This window comes from Oncorhynchus clarkii, chromosome 17 (assembly GCF_045791955.1).
Source record: "Oncorhynchus clarkii lewisi isolate Uvic-CL-2024 chromosome 17, UVic_Ocla_1.0, whole genome shotgun sequence".
Lineage (NCBI taxonomy): Eukaryota > Metazoa > Chordata > Actinopteri > Salmoniformes > Salmonidae > Oncorhynchus > Oncorhynchus clarkii.
The window spans coordinates 31770604-31787712 of NC_092163.1; the positions used below are offsets into that span (position 1 = coordinate 31770604).

Genomic DNA, 17109 nt, shown 5'->3' on the forward strand with positions numbered 1-17109 from the left:
CGTTACTAGGTAGTTGTGCCAGTTAATGTTGATTTTTTGCCAGGTATTACCTAACCTACCAGAATTAATCCTACCTTTGAACCACATGATCCTCCTGGGGTGGTTGTAAAGGTGGTTGCACTTAGCTGGCAAAACTTAAAAAGCAGTCTCTCATGTTTTCAAGATTCGACATGACTTAGTCGTTTGTTGTTGATGATGAATGAGAAGTTTTTCATATAGTGATTGGCCACCATTTGCATATAGTTTACATATTATTTGACACGTCAAATAGTGTTATTTGATGCGTCAAATAGTGTTATTTGATGCGTCAAATAGTGTTATTTGACACACAAAGACCCAAACGGCGTTCCATAGGATACCACAGTTATTAAAAGTCTAATTGAAACATTCAGTGAAAGTTATTAAAAAACCTCCAAAATAGCCTTTAAATGTCATTGAAAACACTCATAACATTTGTAGGATGTCCTCTGAACATTATTTAATTACCTTCAAATAACCTATAATTTTAATTCTCAGAACGTTAATAAAACCTTCATGGACAACTTTCAGGGAACCATAGTGAAATGTTATCAGAACCTCTCTGCAATCTAAAAATGTATGTTCCCAGAACAGGCTAAATTTTCACTTCTGTTCTCAGAATATTTTAAAAATGTTCAGTTTTACCGGTCAGGAAACATATGGCTTTGTTCCCAGAACCAATTGAAAACCAAAAACATAAATTCCCATAATCTCAAAGGAACCAAATGCGCTAGCTAATTGGCCTACAAATGCATAGGCCTACATCATATGCATTGTGACAGCACTGTTAAGCCAATTGGGATTTTGTGTCCGAGAATTTCGATGGAGCCAATACTTTGTCAATAGGAGTCATGCATGCTGGATGAATGACAACAGATGATGTCCGACAAAAAACTGACAACACTTGAAGATTCTAAAGTCGGATGACTTTTCAGCAAGGTAGCATGCCCAGTAAAGTCATGACAGGGGTCCAGCTGCAGTCAGAACAGCAGCATGGGATCAGCAGCATGACCAGGTGGACTGGGGACAGGAACAGCCAGGAATTATCAGGCCAGTTCGTTCTCAGGTTGGGTTGATTGAAATGCGGGGTAGAACTCGCACAAAAAGCCAGGCCGTATAGAGTACCACAGTATGAGTCTTAATACCCATAAAACCTAGCGGTCTAGCAGGGAAATGGTTCCAATCGTTTTTCCACCATTTATTTTTCCACAAGGGATTTTAGAAACACTTTAAAAAAAAGGGCTGTGTTTCGTGTAGGTTTACCCTGGCATGACCTTTTGATACAAGTCTCTAGGACAAGGTGAGTTTTATCAATATATTTGCCTGTATTTACCCTCCCAAAAAATGAAATGCTAATTAGCTGCTAATGTGGCTATCATAAAGAACTATAAATGTCATAATGATCTAGACAAGACTGATGAATCAAGGCAAAGGTTAGAATCTCTGGATTAACTATCTAATCTTAGCTAAAGGTAGTAATTAATAAATTGGCAACATTTATTTAAATGGACAATTTTGTAAACTGTCCTGTGCAAGTTTTAAATTGACACAATCCCTGTTAACAAAGAGATTATGTGCAGGAGCTTGCAGGGTTTTGTTGTTTTGTTATACTGAAGTACTGAAATTCCCACAAAAGAACATTGTTTCTTAACATTCTCTGAACAATGAGAACATTACTTTAAATAGAACCACGAAGAAACCTGTAGGAAACTTGATGCTGAAGTACATATGGTTCTCAGTATGTGCTAGCTGGGTATCCTGCACCATTCCCAGAACATTGTGGGAAGGTTATATGCAAAATAACTATAGGATAACCACGCTCTCACCAAGCTCAGAATGTTATGTGCTAGCTGGGTACCTTCGCTGCCACCAGTGTAGTGTCTGAATTAATCTATGAAATGTAATTTAAGGATGGAACTTCACGTTGAAGATTTACAGTACTTGACTCAGTCTACAAAAATAATCACCACTCATTGTTCAACTAGTCTCCACTATCTATACCATAGGCATCAGTGGAGGCTACTGAGGGGAGGACGGCTCATAATAATTGCTGGAATGGAGTTAATGAAATGGTATCTGACATATCAAACATGTGATTTCCATGTGGTTGATGCCATTCCATTTACTCCATCTCAGCCATAATTATATGCTGTCCTCACCTCAACAGCCTCCTCTGATAGACATTAAAACCAGTAGTTAAAACCATAGCACTGATGGCGCATGATGCTGGAAGTATTTGAATTTGAAACGTGCCATATTGCTGAATGGGGTTGAATGGCACCAAAAACATCGCTAAGGATCATGGTGAAAGTGGCCGTAACTAGCAAAGGATCATGGTCGATGTAGTTATTTCCACCCTGCCTGAGCGACACATGCAAAAAGCGTGCATGAGGGCGCAAGCCCGTGGTCCTGTGTGACATTTATTTTTATTTTTTCCCGTGTGGATCAGAATGGATCACTATTTTAAAAAATATCTCTATTTGTAGCGAACTTTTAAATTATTCACTGTGTGGATCGAACTTGATCATATTTTTTTTTTATTGCCCAAAATGCGTGTAATTTTGGGGGGGTTGGCCATTCTGACGATAGTAATTTACATATATTTTCTAGGGCAGAACGGGGCTTTTAGCACCGCTAGCAGCAAGAGCTCATGATTTCACTCTCCAGACCAGACACTGGGGGCCTGGTCTATACCAAGGGGCCAGGTTTCCAGTCTAGAAGCACGGTTTAGACTGCACTAGACCAATTCCTTCCATCACCCGTACCTTTTCCCTTTCCCTTTTGTGCCACAACGTCAAAGATTTTCATAACTAAACCAAGATAGCCTGTCGTTTCCAATGGGAACAGATTAGTCATAGTGGGCAGAACAAGCAAGGAGGTGGGCAGAGCCAAGCACGAGTTAGCCTATTGGCCCGTTCTAGCATACATCTGCATATGTCTGTTTTGGGAACAGATCAAACGTTTCATCAATGAGAACATTTGCAGAATGTAGGCCAAAATCCATCTTCCGGTTCTATCTTCTCCCACTGCCCGTGGGCTTCCTCTCACTACCATGAATATGAATAGGGAAACCGACCGACCTCCAGTACAGTAAGTGGCGGTGTATGCGCCTTTCAGTTGGTTGCGATCCGGCAATACAAATTTAAAGAAGAATAAATATTCCATCCGCATAAATCCGAAAGATCAACGCATCAGAGGTGCACTAACACATTTTGGTGAAGGTCGTGAGTGCTTCTTGTAAGTATTTAGTAAATGTGAAACCAAATGCTTTCTATGAAACATGTACAGACAATATATACTTAGTTGTTTAAATGTTATGATTCTCTCCATTACATGGTCAATTTGTAATTGACGACATTACCCGTTAGCAACAAACTAAGTTTGCTAACCTATCTGTTCAATGTTGTGGGTGTAGTAGTTTTACTGTCAGAATACACGTGTGTATATATACCTAGCCAATTGCAGCTAATTAGTTAATTATGTTGACTTTCTTTTCTTTACAAAGATTAGCGGCCGACAGCGCTCCATCTACCCAATGGCCAGGGTAGAAGGACCTACGTTAGCTAGCTAAGCTAAGGAGTTTGTTAGCATTACATTTTACTTTTGAGTCATGACATTGATAGTTTTAATGGTTCTCTGAAATTGTGACACTAAGTTAGGTAGGTAGGTCAACTATTGACATAACTAGCTGCCAGTAGTTAACGAAGGTAGCACTTGATTCTGTACCAGCACACACATTGGCTAGACTGATATAGCCCATTAGAAAAAGTATGGCTAGCTATTTCTAAATAGAGGCATTTTACATGCAATATATATATGGATCACATTGGCCAATGTCAATAGCATCACCAGCTTCAGATGGAGATATTCAACCATGTTTTTCTGAATTGCCAATCCGATTGGTGTCCTTTCTTTTGAAGGGGAATCTGCTAGCTACCACTTGGGATTGATCCAAATGTGACTTGGATGTTGGTCACGCAGCTAAATGCCTGATTTTAATTTTCACCTCACAGCAAATTCATTACAGTCAACTTAAGTGTGACCTGAAGTACAACCAATATATTTCTTGATATAAGGACATTTCTGAAAGCAGCATTGTTGTACTTGAACCCAAGTAAATTATGTGCCATTTCTCTTCTGAACATTCCAGGAGTTCCACAATGTCTCTGGCTAAGCCTGCAATGCGAGGACTCCTTGGGAAGCGTCTGCGGTTCCATTTGCCCATTGCCTTCGCTCTGTCATTGGTGGCTGCAGCAGCTTTCAAGGTCAGCTGACAATCATGTTTTTGTTTAAGGTGGCCCGGGATTTCAGCAAGGTGGCCACCTTAACATTTTCTATGTAGGAAAAGCCCTGGGGAGAGACGTTTGAAATGGAATGGTTAAAGTCCATCATGGAATTTGTCACATTGAATGGATATCGTCAACAACAGGCATGTTTTTGTATTCATAAGTAAATACTTCCTTCTGATGAGGTAATATTGTCTTTGTCTTCTCAGTATGGTGTAACAGAGCCCAGGAAACAGGCCTATGCTGATTTCTACAAACAATATGACACCACAAAGGAGTTCAACAACATGAGGGACGCTGGCATTTTTGAAAGTGTCAGGACAACTGGCGAATAAACCCCTGTGAGTATTTTGCAAACAATGAGGCATCCTTTCATATATCTATTAGGCCAGTGTTCTTCACTCCTTGTCCTGGAGGGCTGCAGTGGGTGCAGGCTTTTGTCCCAGCCAGCCCCACATTGGCACACCTTGGTTGTGTTCTGTAGGCACAAATCAGAACATTTGTCAAAATGTTCAACTTGTCCTGTAAGTGTGCAAATGTTTCTAAAATGTTTCAGAACATTGTTGCCTACTGAATAAGCCCTTGAATTTGATAAACAAGGTCTCAACGATTTGTTGAGCCAAGTGTTTTTGGTGCTAACCTTAACAAGGAGGATAAAAGAGTGCTGCAGTGCTCTTGGACCATGAGTGGATGGTTTTATAATAATGTGTCAATGTTATAGCTGCAATACTGCGTTGTGTTATGATCTGTCCCTTTCTGTATTACAGCCGGTGTCCCATTGTGCATTCCTTGTCTGATGTTCCAGCTCTGTGATTTACTCATCGAACACTGCGGTTATGTTCTCGTGAATAAATTATTCTCTATTGGTGCCAGTGCCTCATTATGATTCATCTGTGTTATTGTGATAAACTGTTTTGAAACATTTTTGATTAATAAGAATGCAACAATGCTTTCATTCCCAAAGAATACCGGGAGTGTGTTCATTACGTCTTGCAACGGAAACCATTTACGAACCAAACCGAAGCAATCAGAAAGATTTAGCAAAAAAAAATGTTTAGCAACAGAATCGGCATTAAAAAAATTACATTTCAGTTGAAGTCATGCGAGTAAAGTTGTACCATAATAAAACAATCATGACAGCTGTGATGGAAACTAGAACTTTAAATGGTAACAGAATTTGATTGTTTGACATGGTGGGATGTTTTTGTGTTGGGTAAAAACAATTATGTGAGAAATGCTGGTGGAAACGCCTTTATGCACAAACATTGAGAACCATGATATCGAAGTTAAACTTGTAGTCATGCGATAATGTGTGTGTGTGGTCCTCACACTAAGACTCAGGGAAACCATGCTGTTTATTATTAAGCTACAGATTAAATATGAATACCTTCCCAGGGTGGTGAGCCTGATGCACCTTTTCAATAAATATCGAGGGTCTTATTGTGGAGACATTATCGATTCTTGACTGCAGTTTTCAAAAGTAGTCTGCTCTTATCTATGATAATCTCATGTAGGCTAGCCTACCCACAATGTGCTCTAGCCAACCGTTTACAGATACAAGTGCCAAGATCAGAGTAGGCCTATTTGCTATTTAATGCAACAGTTTTTGTGACGACAACCAGAGGTAGAGTTGAAAATGCGATGGGAACACATTGAACATTTAAAAATTTCGTACATGAAAACGTAAGTGAAAGTACATGTGTGCAATTCGTCATCACGCACTGCTTTTTATCCACAAGTCTGTTTGGTGGGAAAATGCACATTTTCTTTACATTGGTTTTATAATATTCACATGAAAGTCTGTCGCCAATTGGATGGAAACCAGTTGTGTGATAGGGGATTTCTATAGGTCGTTATCATTAAAATGTCACAAGGTGCTGAGCGTTAGATTTGCCTGGTGTGTGTGAGGGGACACCCAGCTCCAATATTGACATTGACTGCATGCCATTTAAAGGGGAAAACACGTCCTTTAATTTACAGTGTCAAATAACCCGTGAGAATCTTTTTTTTGTGAACAAATGTTTAATTTTGGCTGTAAGGTTGGTAGCAACATGGAAAATCGTTGTGGAAATCAGTTGCAACTCAAATCGACAATGCAAAGCTCTCTCCGTGGGCTGGCTTGCTAGCTAGCAAGCAAGCGTTGCCACACACAACACCAAAGACAATATCAGCATGTAACGTAGATAGTTGGCTCTAAAATAGCTTAAACAAACTGCACTATCAATGTAGGGGTCTACAATCTCACCATGTTCAACCTGCAGATCAATGTCACTCGAGTTGCACTCTAACATTCGCAACTGCAGATATACTTTTGAGGAGATCGGAAACGTTTCCCATTCTACGTTAATGAAACGTGCTCTCCAAGTTCCGAATGGGAGTCTTTTGGGCGCTAGATCAAAAAACCAACATTAGCCCGAATTTCGTCAAGAAGTACAACATTATAAATATTTTCCGGGATGTGGGATAATTAACTTGTTATCTGTAGTACTGTATAGCTCTGGAATCGTGACATTTACATACGTTCGAGGAAAAATGGGGACGTTTCGCGACATATACACTGACTTTGAGATGGGATTGCGTGACGATTAATTTAGCAACTGCATGACAACGTGAACGCGATTAGGTTGACAGTCTGTATTCCTTTCTATAATATCGCTGGCAACGGCACTGTAGTGTCTTAACACTTAGTACTTATTTATGTAATAAGAAAGACTCTGAATACAAGCAATTGAACTGGAGCTTCACATTTACTCATACTAGTTAGTACCAGAATAACATAGAACAACACTGCGCATGACCAAGGGTGCTCCCGCCTTAAAGGGGACATCAGTAATTAACAGAACATAACATTCCTTCTCTTATACAATCAGAGTTACTTTTACCAAACCACAACTGAAACATTTCCCAGAACTTGTTGTAGTTATTTTGCATCTTTTAATTTGAACTTGAACAGTTAGTTTTTGTTTGTTTGTTTATAAGTCTAGTCTGTCTGGTGGACGGTGCCTTCGTTCTGGGTAGCGCCTCGGATTGTCTGGAGGCTCCTGAACATCCTCAGTGTGTGCTTGTTCCATTATAGCTTCTGCTATAGCAGAACCTTCATCAACACGTTCCCTTCTTTCAGCCTGGGGTCTCTTTACTGCCCCACTGTCCTCTACAGTTCCCTGTGTGTCACTCTCAGGATCTCTCTGTGCCTGTTCTCTCTCGATTGTTGTGCTGTTTTCCGAGGAATGCATTTGGTTAATGTGACGCTGCCACATTATGTCTGGGCTCACTTGAACCTGGTAAGTTCTGGGTCCCGTTTGTGTGTGTACGGTCCCTCTTGTCCATTTCCCTCCTCTTCTGTAGTCTCGCACCATCACTTCCTGTCCTGTTTGGAGATGGCGCTCCCGGCCACCGGAGAGCATCTTGCTTGTTTGTTCAACACTTCATTACGCCTGTTTGGCTTCATGATGTCCAGCTGTGTGCGGAGAGGCCTCCCGAACATCAGTGCGGCTGGGCTTTCATTTGTCGTGGCATGTGGGGTGTTTCGGTAGGAGGCCAGGAACTTGGCCAGTTTTGTTTGCAAAGTCCCTTCGTCTCGTTTTGCTGCCCGGATTCCTTGCTTTAGGGTTTGCCCAAAGCGTTCTGCCAACCCATTGGTGGCAGGGTGGTACGGAGCTGAGGTTGAGTGTTTGATTCCATTTACTGACATGAATCTTGTAAACTCGTCACTTACAAAAGCTTGCACGTTGTCACTTACCAGCTGCAGTGGCAAACCGAAGCGTGCAAACGTTGTTCTGAGACACTCTATCGTCTCAGCCGAGGTGGAGGAGTCAGTGCAAAACACCTCTGGCCATTTGGAATGGGCATCAACTATAACCAGAAACATGTGCTTTTCAAAGGGACCAGCGTAGTCCACATGAATTCTCTGCCATGGCTCTGCGGGCCATTCCCATGGGTGGACTGGGACAGGGGCAGGCATGTGAAGGGTTTCCAAACATCCGCTACAGTTCTTCGCCATGTTTTCTATCTGTTGATCCAGACCTGGCCACCAGAAGTGGCTCCTTGCGAGCAGCTTCATTTTGACAATTCCAACATGACCTTCATGTAATTGCTGCAAAACTAGATGTTGGCATTTCTGAGGTATCATGACTCTCATTCCCCACATCAAACATCCTTGGTACGTGGGAATTTCGTTTCTCCGCTGGAAATACGGAGTCAGCTCCTTTCTGCCAGTAGCTGGCCATCCTGACATGGTGTAGGTGTACACTTTTGACAAGGTCACATCTTTCCTTGTCTCCTGTTTGATAACTGTGCTTGTGACTGGTAGGGCCTCGAGCTGAGCGGTATGGAACATGTCCACTGCATCCACCCTCCATTGTCTTTCTCTTGTACACGGCAGTCTGGATAATCCATCTGCATTTGTGTGGAGGGATGACGGCTTAAACTCAATGTCATACATATGACTGGCAAGGAACAGGGCATATCGCTGTAACCTGGCTGCTGTCATTGCCGGAATGCCTTTCTTTGGACTGAAAATGGAAAGCAACGGCTGGTGATCTGTAACCAGTGTGAAACGCTTGCCATATAGGTATGGGTGGAATTTCTTGACGCCCCACACTAGTGCCAGTGCTTCTTTGTCGATTTGTGAGTAGTTTTTCTCTGCATCATTCAATGTTCGTGACGCGAATGCAACTGGCCTCTCTGACCCATCTTTCAGTGTGTGTGAAAGGACGGCACCTAAGCCATAAGGGGACGCATCACAAGCCAACTTCACTGGCATTTCAGGGTCGTAATGCATCAGGACCTGTTCAGATGTTATGAGCCGTTTTGCCTCCAAAAATGCATTTTCACACTGTCCTGTCCACCGCCATGTCCTATTCTTTTCCAGGAGCTGACTTAGAGGCTGGAGTACTGCTGAAAGGTTTGGGAGGAATCTTCTGTAGAAATTGATCAGTCCCGTGAAAGATCTCACTTCTGTGATATTTTGTGGTCGTGGTGCCTCAATTTTGTCCTGTGTTTTGTGCAATCCATTGCAGTCAATCTCATGTCCACAGAAGACAATCTTGTCTTTGAAGAACTCACACTTCTTTAAGTTTTCCTGTAGACCATACTCTTTCAGTCTTTTCAGGACCTCTTCCAGGTTAGCCAGGTGCTCTTTGTCGGTGCGTCCTGTTATGATAATGTCATCCAGGATACACTGGGTTCCTGGGATTCCTTGCAAAATCTGGTCAATAGTTCGTTGCCAAATGGCTGGGGCTGATGCAATGCCAAAAACCAGGCGGTTATACCTGTATAGACCTTTGTGTGTGTTTATTGTCAGGTACTGTTTGGAACTCTCTTCAACCGGTAGCTGCAGGTAAGCCTGTTTCAGATCGATTTTACTGAAGTGTTTCCCCCCAGCTAGTGCAGCAAAGATGTCATCCAGGCGTGGTAGGGGGTATTGGTCCACATGCAGCATTGAATTCACAGTTACCTTGAAGTCCCCACACATTCTAACAGATCTGTCTTTCTTCACAATAGGAACTATGGGTGTGGCCCCTTCGCTTCTGTCCACTTTCGTCAGGATCACTGAATCCTGCAAGCGATCGATTTCCGCTTCCACCTTTGGTCTCAGGGAGTATGGAACAGATCTGGCTTTACAGAATTTGGGGGTTGCATCATCTCTTAGTACAAGTTTTGCTGTGAAGCCTTTTACTGTTCCCATCTGATCACTGAAAACTGTGTTGTTTTTCTTCCGCAAGTGTTCCAGTGTTTGGTCTGTGCCTTTCTCTTTGGACTGGAACGTGTGGAGCATTTTCAAGTCACACCAATTCAGCTTTATTTTTGAAAGCCATTCCCTGCCAAATAATGGGGGGGCAGTTCCAGGTACCACATACAGCTGTAACTGCTGTGTTTGCCCCCCATAATGCACTCTGACCTGCAACGCCCCCATTGGGCTCAATCTCTCTCCTGAGTATGTCTTCAGCAACACATTTGTGTTCTTCAGCTTGATAGCCTTAAAGTGCTCATTGTAGACGGTAGTGGAAATTATAGACACTGCAGATCCTGTGTCCAGCTCCATTTTGAGGGGTTTGCCTTCGATATCTGGTGTCACCCATATTATGCTACTGCTGGGAGAAGTCACTGTGTTTAACTCCATTGTACCAATTAATCGTTCATCTGAATCACTGCCACTGTTCTCTGCTAGTGCATTCACAGACCCTTTAATTGTATCAGTTTTCCTGTTGTGACTGAATTTTGCTTTGCATGCTCTTTGAATGTGCCCCCTTCTACTGCATTTGTAACAAATTTCGTCTTTGAAACGGCAGTCCTCTGCTCTGTGACCATCTCTGTCACACCTGTTGCATTTTTCGGCCACACGGGGGCGCTGTCCACTGCGTGAAAACTTGTGCAGGGAACTTTGTGACAGGTCAGTACTTCTTTTACTTTGCAACTCAAATGCATCTTTAGTCGCGATTTCCATAGCCACAGCAATTTCAACAGCCTTTGCAAACGTGAGCTCTGATTTTGTGAGCAAACGTTTTTGAATGTGTTCATGTTTCAGTCCACAAACAAATCTATCCCTTTAATGTTGTAACAGTTTCTTCAACACTGCTACATATGTACTAACACCCTCCCCCTCATTCTGATCTCTTTTGTAGAAACGAAAACGTTCCGCGATGAGGAGTGGTTTAGGTGATAGGTGATTTTGCAATTTCTCCACAATCTCGACATATACACTGACTTTGAGATGGGATTGCGTGACGATTAATTTAGCAACTGCATGACAACGTGAACGCGATTAGGTTGACAGTCTGGATCCCTTTCTATAATATCGCTGGCAACGGCACCATGCAATGCACCTTGGCCTAAAGAGGCAGGCAAATAGGAAACGTGCTAGACACACTGTTAAATTAGAAATTCCTCGAGGTAGGAATGTCGCAAAAATATGATCAACGATTTATGACATGGCTATTATTGAATTCTGACATGTATGATAATGCGTTTTAGGATCTAAAAGCCGCATTCCTATGAACTTCCAGGGTAGTGAGAGCGACTTTATCACGCCGCTGCTTCATAACGGCCGGATGTCTGCCTGCTTGAAAGCCAATACTTCAGATATACATGAAAACATGCAATGACCCAGCGATTCGATAGAACATCACTCGGAGATGCACAACAACAGTATAACATTCAAAACGGATGAACCATTCCTTTAAGGGATTGTTAAAGCTGCAATATGTAACCTTTTGGGGGACACCACCATATTCACATATTTATAAATAAGTTATAGATCTGTCACTTATTGAAAGCAAGTCTAAGGAGAGGTAGTTCTGATCTATATGCGATATTTCTATTCTTTCCGTTGTTAAATTTCGTTTTTGGCTCTTTTGCTTTCTGTTTTGTGCACCAGTTTAAAACAGCTGAAAAAAACTATATTTTTGGTTATGGAAAGTATATTTCACAGCGTTTAGGTGGTATGATTATCTGCTGATTTGGTCACAAACTGAAAGTAGGCGAACTATTAGAATTTTAGCAACCAGGAAATTGAGCGATTTCTATATAGTGCATCTTTAAATAAATGTGAATTATTTGGTTGTAATATCATCACATCTAGAAGAGCATTGTCAGAACTACACATTTCCGATTATTCCATGGAAAACAATAACACACATTTAGCTCAGTTAGAGTTATACAGCAAGTAACTGCATGCTTTTCATGATCAGTAAACATCAATTGATCATGTAATTTCAGATATGTGAGGGTTGCCTCACAATATCTCTCAATATTGGCCACCGTTAATTTGATACTTCAGTGATATAAACACAACATGCAACAATTTCATTGTTTTTACTGAGTTGCAGTTCATATGAGTCATTTGAAATAAATATATTAGGCCCTAATCTATGGATTTCACATGACTGGGTATACAGTTAATTAAAAAAATGGACCTCACAATGGGCCCCAGGATCTCACCACAGTATTTTTGTGCATTCAACCTGCCATCGATAAAATGAAATTGTGTTTGTTGTCTGTAGCTTATGCCTGCTAATACTATATCCCCACTACCATCATGGGGCACATCAGCAAACTGCTCGCCCACACGACACCATACATGTGGTTTGTGGTTGTGAGGCTGGTTGAACCTACAAAAAAATTCTCTAAAATGACATTGAAGGTGGCTTATGGTAGAGAAATTAACATTTAATTCTCTGGCAACAGACATTCCTGCAGTCAGCATGCCAATTGCACGCTCCCTCAAAACTTGAGACATCTGTGGCATTGTATTGAGTGACAACTACACATAGAGTGGCCCTTTATTGTCCCCAGCACAAGGTGCACCTGTGTAATTACCATGCTGTTTCGTCAGCTTCTTGATATTCCACACCTGTTAAATGGATGGAATATCTTGGCATAGGAGAAATGCTCACTAATAGGGATGTAAAACAATATGTGCCCAGAATTTCAGAGAAATTATGTTTTTGTGCGTATGGAACATTTCTGGGATCTTTTATTTCAGCTCATAAAAGATGGGACCAACACTTTATATTTTTGTTCAGTGTACAGTGCCTTGCGAAAGTATTCGGCCCCCTTGAACTTTGCGACCTTTTGCCACATTTCAGGCTTCAAACATAAAGATATAAAACTGTCTTTTTTTGTGAAGAATCAACAACAAGTGGGACACAATCATGAAGTGGAACGACAATTTATTGGATATTTCAAACTTTTTTAACAAATCAAAAACTGAAAATTTGGGCGTGCTAAATTATTCAGCCCCTTTACTTTCAGTGCAGCAAACTCTCTCCAGAAGTTCAGTGAGGATCTCTGAATGATCCAATGTTGACCTAAATGACTAATGATAATAAATACAATCCACCTGTGTGTAATCAAGTCTCCGTATGAATGCACCTGCACTGTGATAGTCTCAGAGGTCCGTTAAAAGCGCAGAGAGCATCATGAAGAACAAGGAACACACCAGGCAGGTCCGAGATACTGTTGTGAAGAAGTTTAAAGCCGGATTTGGATACAAAAAGATTTCCCAAGCTTTAAACATCCCAAGAAGCACTGTGCAAGCGATAATATTGAAATGGAAGGAGTATCAGACCACTGCAAATCTACCAAGACCTGGCCGTCCCTCTAAACTTTCAGCTCATACAAGGAGAAGACTGATCAGAGATGCAGCCAAGAGGCCCATGATCACTCTGGATGAACTGCAGAGATCTACAGCTGAGGTGGGAGACTCTGTCCATAGGACAACAATCAGTCGTATATTGCACAAATCTGGCCTTTATGGAAGAGTGGCAAGAAGAAAGCAATTTCTTAAAGATATCCATAAAAAGTGTTGTTTAAAGTTTGCCACAAGCCACCTGAGAGACACACCAAACATGTGGAAGAAGGTGCTCTGGTCAGATGAAACCAAAATAGAACTTTTTGGCAACAATGCAAAACGTTATGTTTGGAGTAAAAGCAACACAGCTCATCACCCTGAACACACCATCCCCACTGTCAAACATGGTGGTGGCAGCATCATGGTTTGGGCCTGCTTTTCTTCAGGAGGGACAGGGAAGATGGTTAAAATTGATGGGAAGATGGATGGAGCCAAATACAGGACCATTCTGGAAGAAAACCTGATGGAGTCTGCAAAAGACCTGAGACTGGGACGGAGATTTGTCTTCCAACAAGACAATGATCCAAAACATAAAGCAAAATCTACAATGGAATGGTTCAAAAATAAACATATCCAGGTGTTAGAATGGCCAAGTCAAAGTCCAGACCTGAATCCAATCGAGAATCTGTGGAAAGAACTGAAAACTGCTGTTCACAAATGCTCTCCGTCCAACCTCACTGAGCTCAAGCTGTTTTGCAAGGAGGAATGGGAAAAAATGTCAGTCTCTCGATGTGCAAAACTGATAGAGACATACCCCAAGTGACTTACAGCTGTAATCGCAGCAAAAGGTGGCGCTACAAAGTATTAACTTAAGGGGGCTGAATAATTTTGCACGCCCAATTTTTCAGTTTTTGATTTGTTAAAAAAGTTTGAAATATCCAATAAATGTCGTTCCACTTCATGATTGTGTCCCACTTGTTGTTGATTCTTCACAAAAAAATACAGTTTTATATCTTTATGTTTGAAGCCTGAAATGTGGCAAAAGGTCGCAAAGTTCAAGGGGGCCGAATACTTTCGCAAGGCACTGTATATGTGCCTGACAGGTTTGAGCGGTTTAGGTTAATTTCACGTTCTTTGTGGGCTCTGCCTGTCAAGCAGAAGGGCGCATTTGCCGATGTACTGTCAGCTGATGTTAACTTTGCAAGCTACCGGTAGAAACTTTGTACAGTTGTCCAAACATAGTGGTAAGAAGACCGAATATTCAACCAACATAAGCCTACCTAGTGACGTTAGCTAACCTTATCCCCTTTTTAACATTGTTTTTAAGATTGTTTAATTACGATGGCTGCTGACAGACATGATAAACTACATTGATTGATGAATAACAGATTTGCTAGCTAATAACAGCTAATAACAGATTTGGTATTTTATTAGGATCCCCGTTAGGTGTTGCAAAAGCAGCAGCTACTCTTCCTGAGGTCCACACAAAATATGAAACATGACATAATACAGAACATTAGTAGACAAGAACAGCTCAAGGTCAGAACTATATACATTTCTTTAAAGGCACACGTAGCCGATATATCAATGCATACACACAAACCATCTAGGTCAAATAGGGGAGAAGCGTTGAGTCGAGGTGTTGCTTTATTTGTTTTTTTGAAACCAGGTTTGCTGTTTATTTGAGCAATGTGAGGATGGAAGGAAGTTTCATGCAATAAGGGCTCTATATAATACTGTATGCTTTCTTGAATTTGTTTTGGATTTGGGCACTGTGAAAAGACACCTGGTGGCATGTCTGGTGGGGTAAGTGTGTGTGTCAGAGCTGTGTGTAAGTTGACTATGCAAACAATGTGGGATTTCCAACACATTAATGTTTCTTATAAAAAGAAGAAGGGATGCAGTCAGTCTCTCCTCAACTCTTAGCCAAGAGAGACTGGCATGCATAGTATTTGTATCAACCCTCTGATTTACAATGAAGAGCAAAACGTGCCACTCTGTTCTGGGCCAGCTGCAGCTGAACTAGGTCTTTCTTGCAGCATGGACCACAAGACTGGACAACAATCAAGATTAGACAAAACTAGAGCCTGCAGATCTTGGTTTTTGGAGTGTGGTGTCAAAAAAGCAGAGCATCTCTTTATTACGGACAGACCTCTCCCCATCTTTACAACCATTGAATCTACAGTTGAAGTTGGAAGTTTACATACATCTTAGCCAAATAAGAAAAAGGGAGAGAAAAAAGAAGCCATATCTCAGACTGGCCAATAAAAATAAAATATTAAGATGGGCAAAATAACACAGACACTGGACAGAGATATAGCTTTTTCTTTTCAACTTTGCAAGCTTAAAAGGGTGTGAACAATGCTGAATGGGTATAGACAAAGAAAAGCTCTCCAGTAGACGCTGCACACGTCCTCAACTGACAGCTTCATTAAATGGTACCTGCAAAACACCAGTCTCAACATCAACAGTGAAGAGGCGACTCTGGGATGCTGGCCTTCTAGGCAGAGTTCCTCTCTCCAGTATCTGGACAACTTAATATTTTCTTTTATTGGTGAGATATAGCCATATCTCAGACTCACCAATAAAATAAAATGCAAAAGGGTTTTCTAATGATCAATTAGCCTTTTAAAATGATTAACTTGGATTATCTAACACAACGTGCCATTGGAACACAGGAGTGATGGTTGCTGATAACGGGCCGCTGTACTCCTATGTAGATATTCCATAAAAAAATCAGCCGTTTCTAGCTACAATAGTCATTTACAACATTAGCAATGTCTACACTGTCTGATCAATTTGATGTTATTTTAATGGACAAAAATGTTGCTTTTCTTTCAAAAACAAGGACATTTTCCAAGTGACCCCATACTTTTGAACGGTAGTGTAAGTTTTTTCATCAGCAAACTATGATCGATAATGTCAAAAGCCGCACAAACGTCTAACAAAACAGTCAATCATAAGTAATTTGTGTAAGTGCCGTGCTTGTTGAATGTCTTTCCCTATGTAACAGTATAACTTTAGTCCGTCCCCTCGCCCATACCCGGGCTCGAACCAGGGACCCTCTGCACACATCAACAACATTCACCCACGAAGCATCGCTACCCATCGCTCCACAAAAGCCACGGCCCTTGCAGAGCAAGGGGAACCACTACTTCAAGGTCTCAGAGCAAGTGACGTCACCGATTGAAACACTATTTAGCGAGCACCACCGCTAACTAGCTAGCCGTTTCACATCCGTTACACTTTAAGCATGCTAAAAGCCTGTTGTTAATTTGTTTACAGTAAAATAACATTGTATCTGGTCAAACAAAAAAATTTTTAAAAAGTTTACTAAGGGTTGGTGACAGGCTGATTGGTGTCTGAGAAATTCTATAGGAAGAGAGAGACTGCAGATTATTTCAAACAACTATTTTATAAGATTAGCAAAAATGAAGCAATCAACCATAACCAAGAAGGGCTTAACAGCTTAACAAACATAGCCTCTGCTTTAATAGTGAAAATACAACCCCTTTCTGTGTACATGGCAGTCAGCAGATAGTGTGTAAAAGGTATTAGTTGTCTGTGCAGACTTTAAGATAGCACAAGGTTGATAGCCCGAGGGCTCAACCGTCTAACTGCATCCACAACATCAAACACTATATTGTACCCCTTTCTGCAAGGTTCCATACTTGTGACTTTCTGTAGATAGTAATCCCACGGGATGTCACATGCTACGGTTTCACCCAAACGGCT

General features: G+C 41.3%; 1 protein-coding gene across 1 annotated transcript; it reads left to right on the forward strand.

The window, feature by feature from the left end:
* The first annotated feature begins 3043 nt into the window (after positions 1-3043).
* LOC139369708 (cytochrome c oxidase subunit 6C-1-like) lies at positions 3044-5462 on the forward strand. Its single transcript, XM_071108968.1, has 4 exons — positions 3044-3255; positions 4169-4283; positions 4514-4645; positions 5072-5462. Exons 2-3 carry the CDS (start codon positions 4179-4181, stop codon positions 4637-4639), a joined length of 231 nt encoding a protein of 76 aa, XP_070965069.1. The 5' UTR covers positions 3044-3255; positions 4169-4178; the 3' UTR covers positions 4640-4645; positions 5072-5462.
* The last annotated feature ends 11647 nt before the right edge of the window (positions 5463-17109 follow it).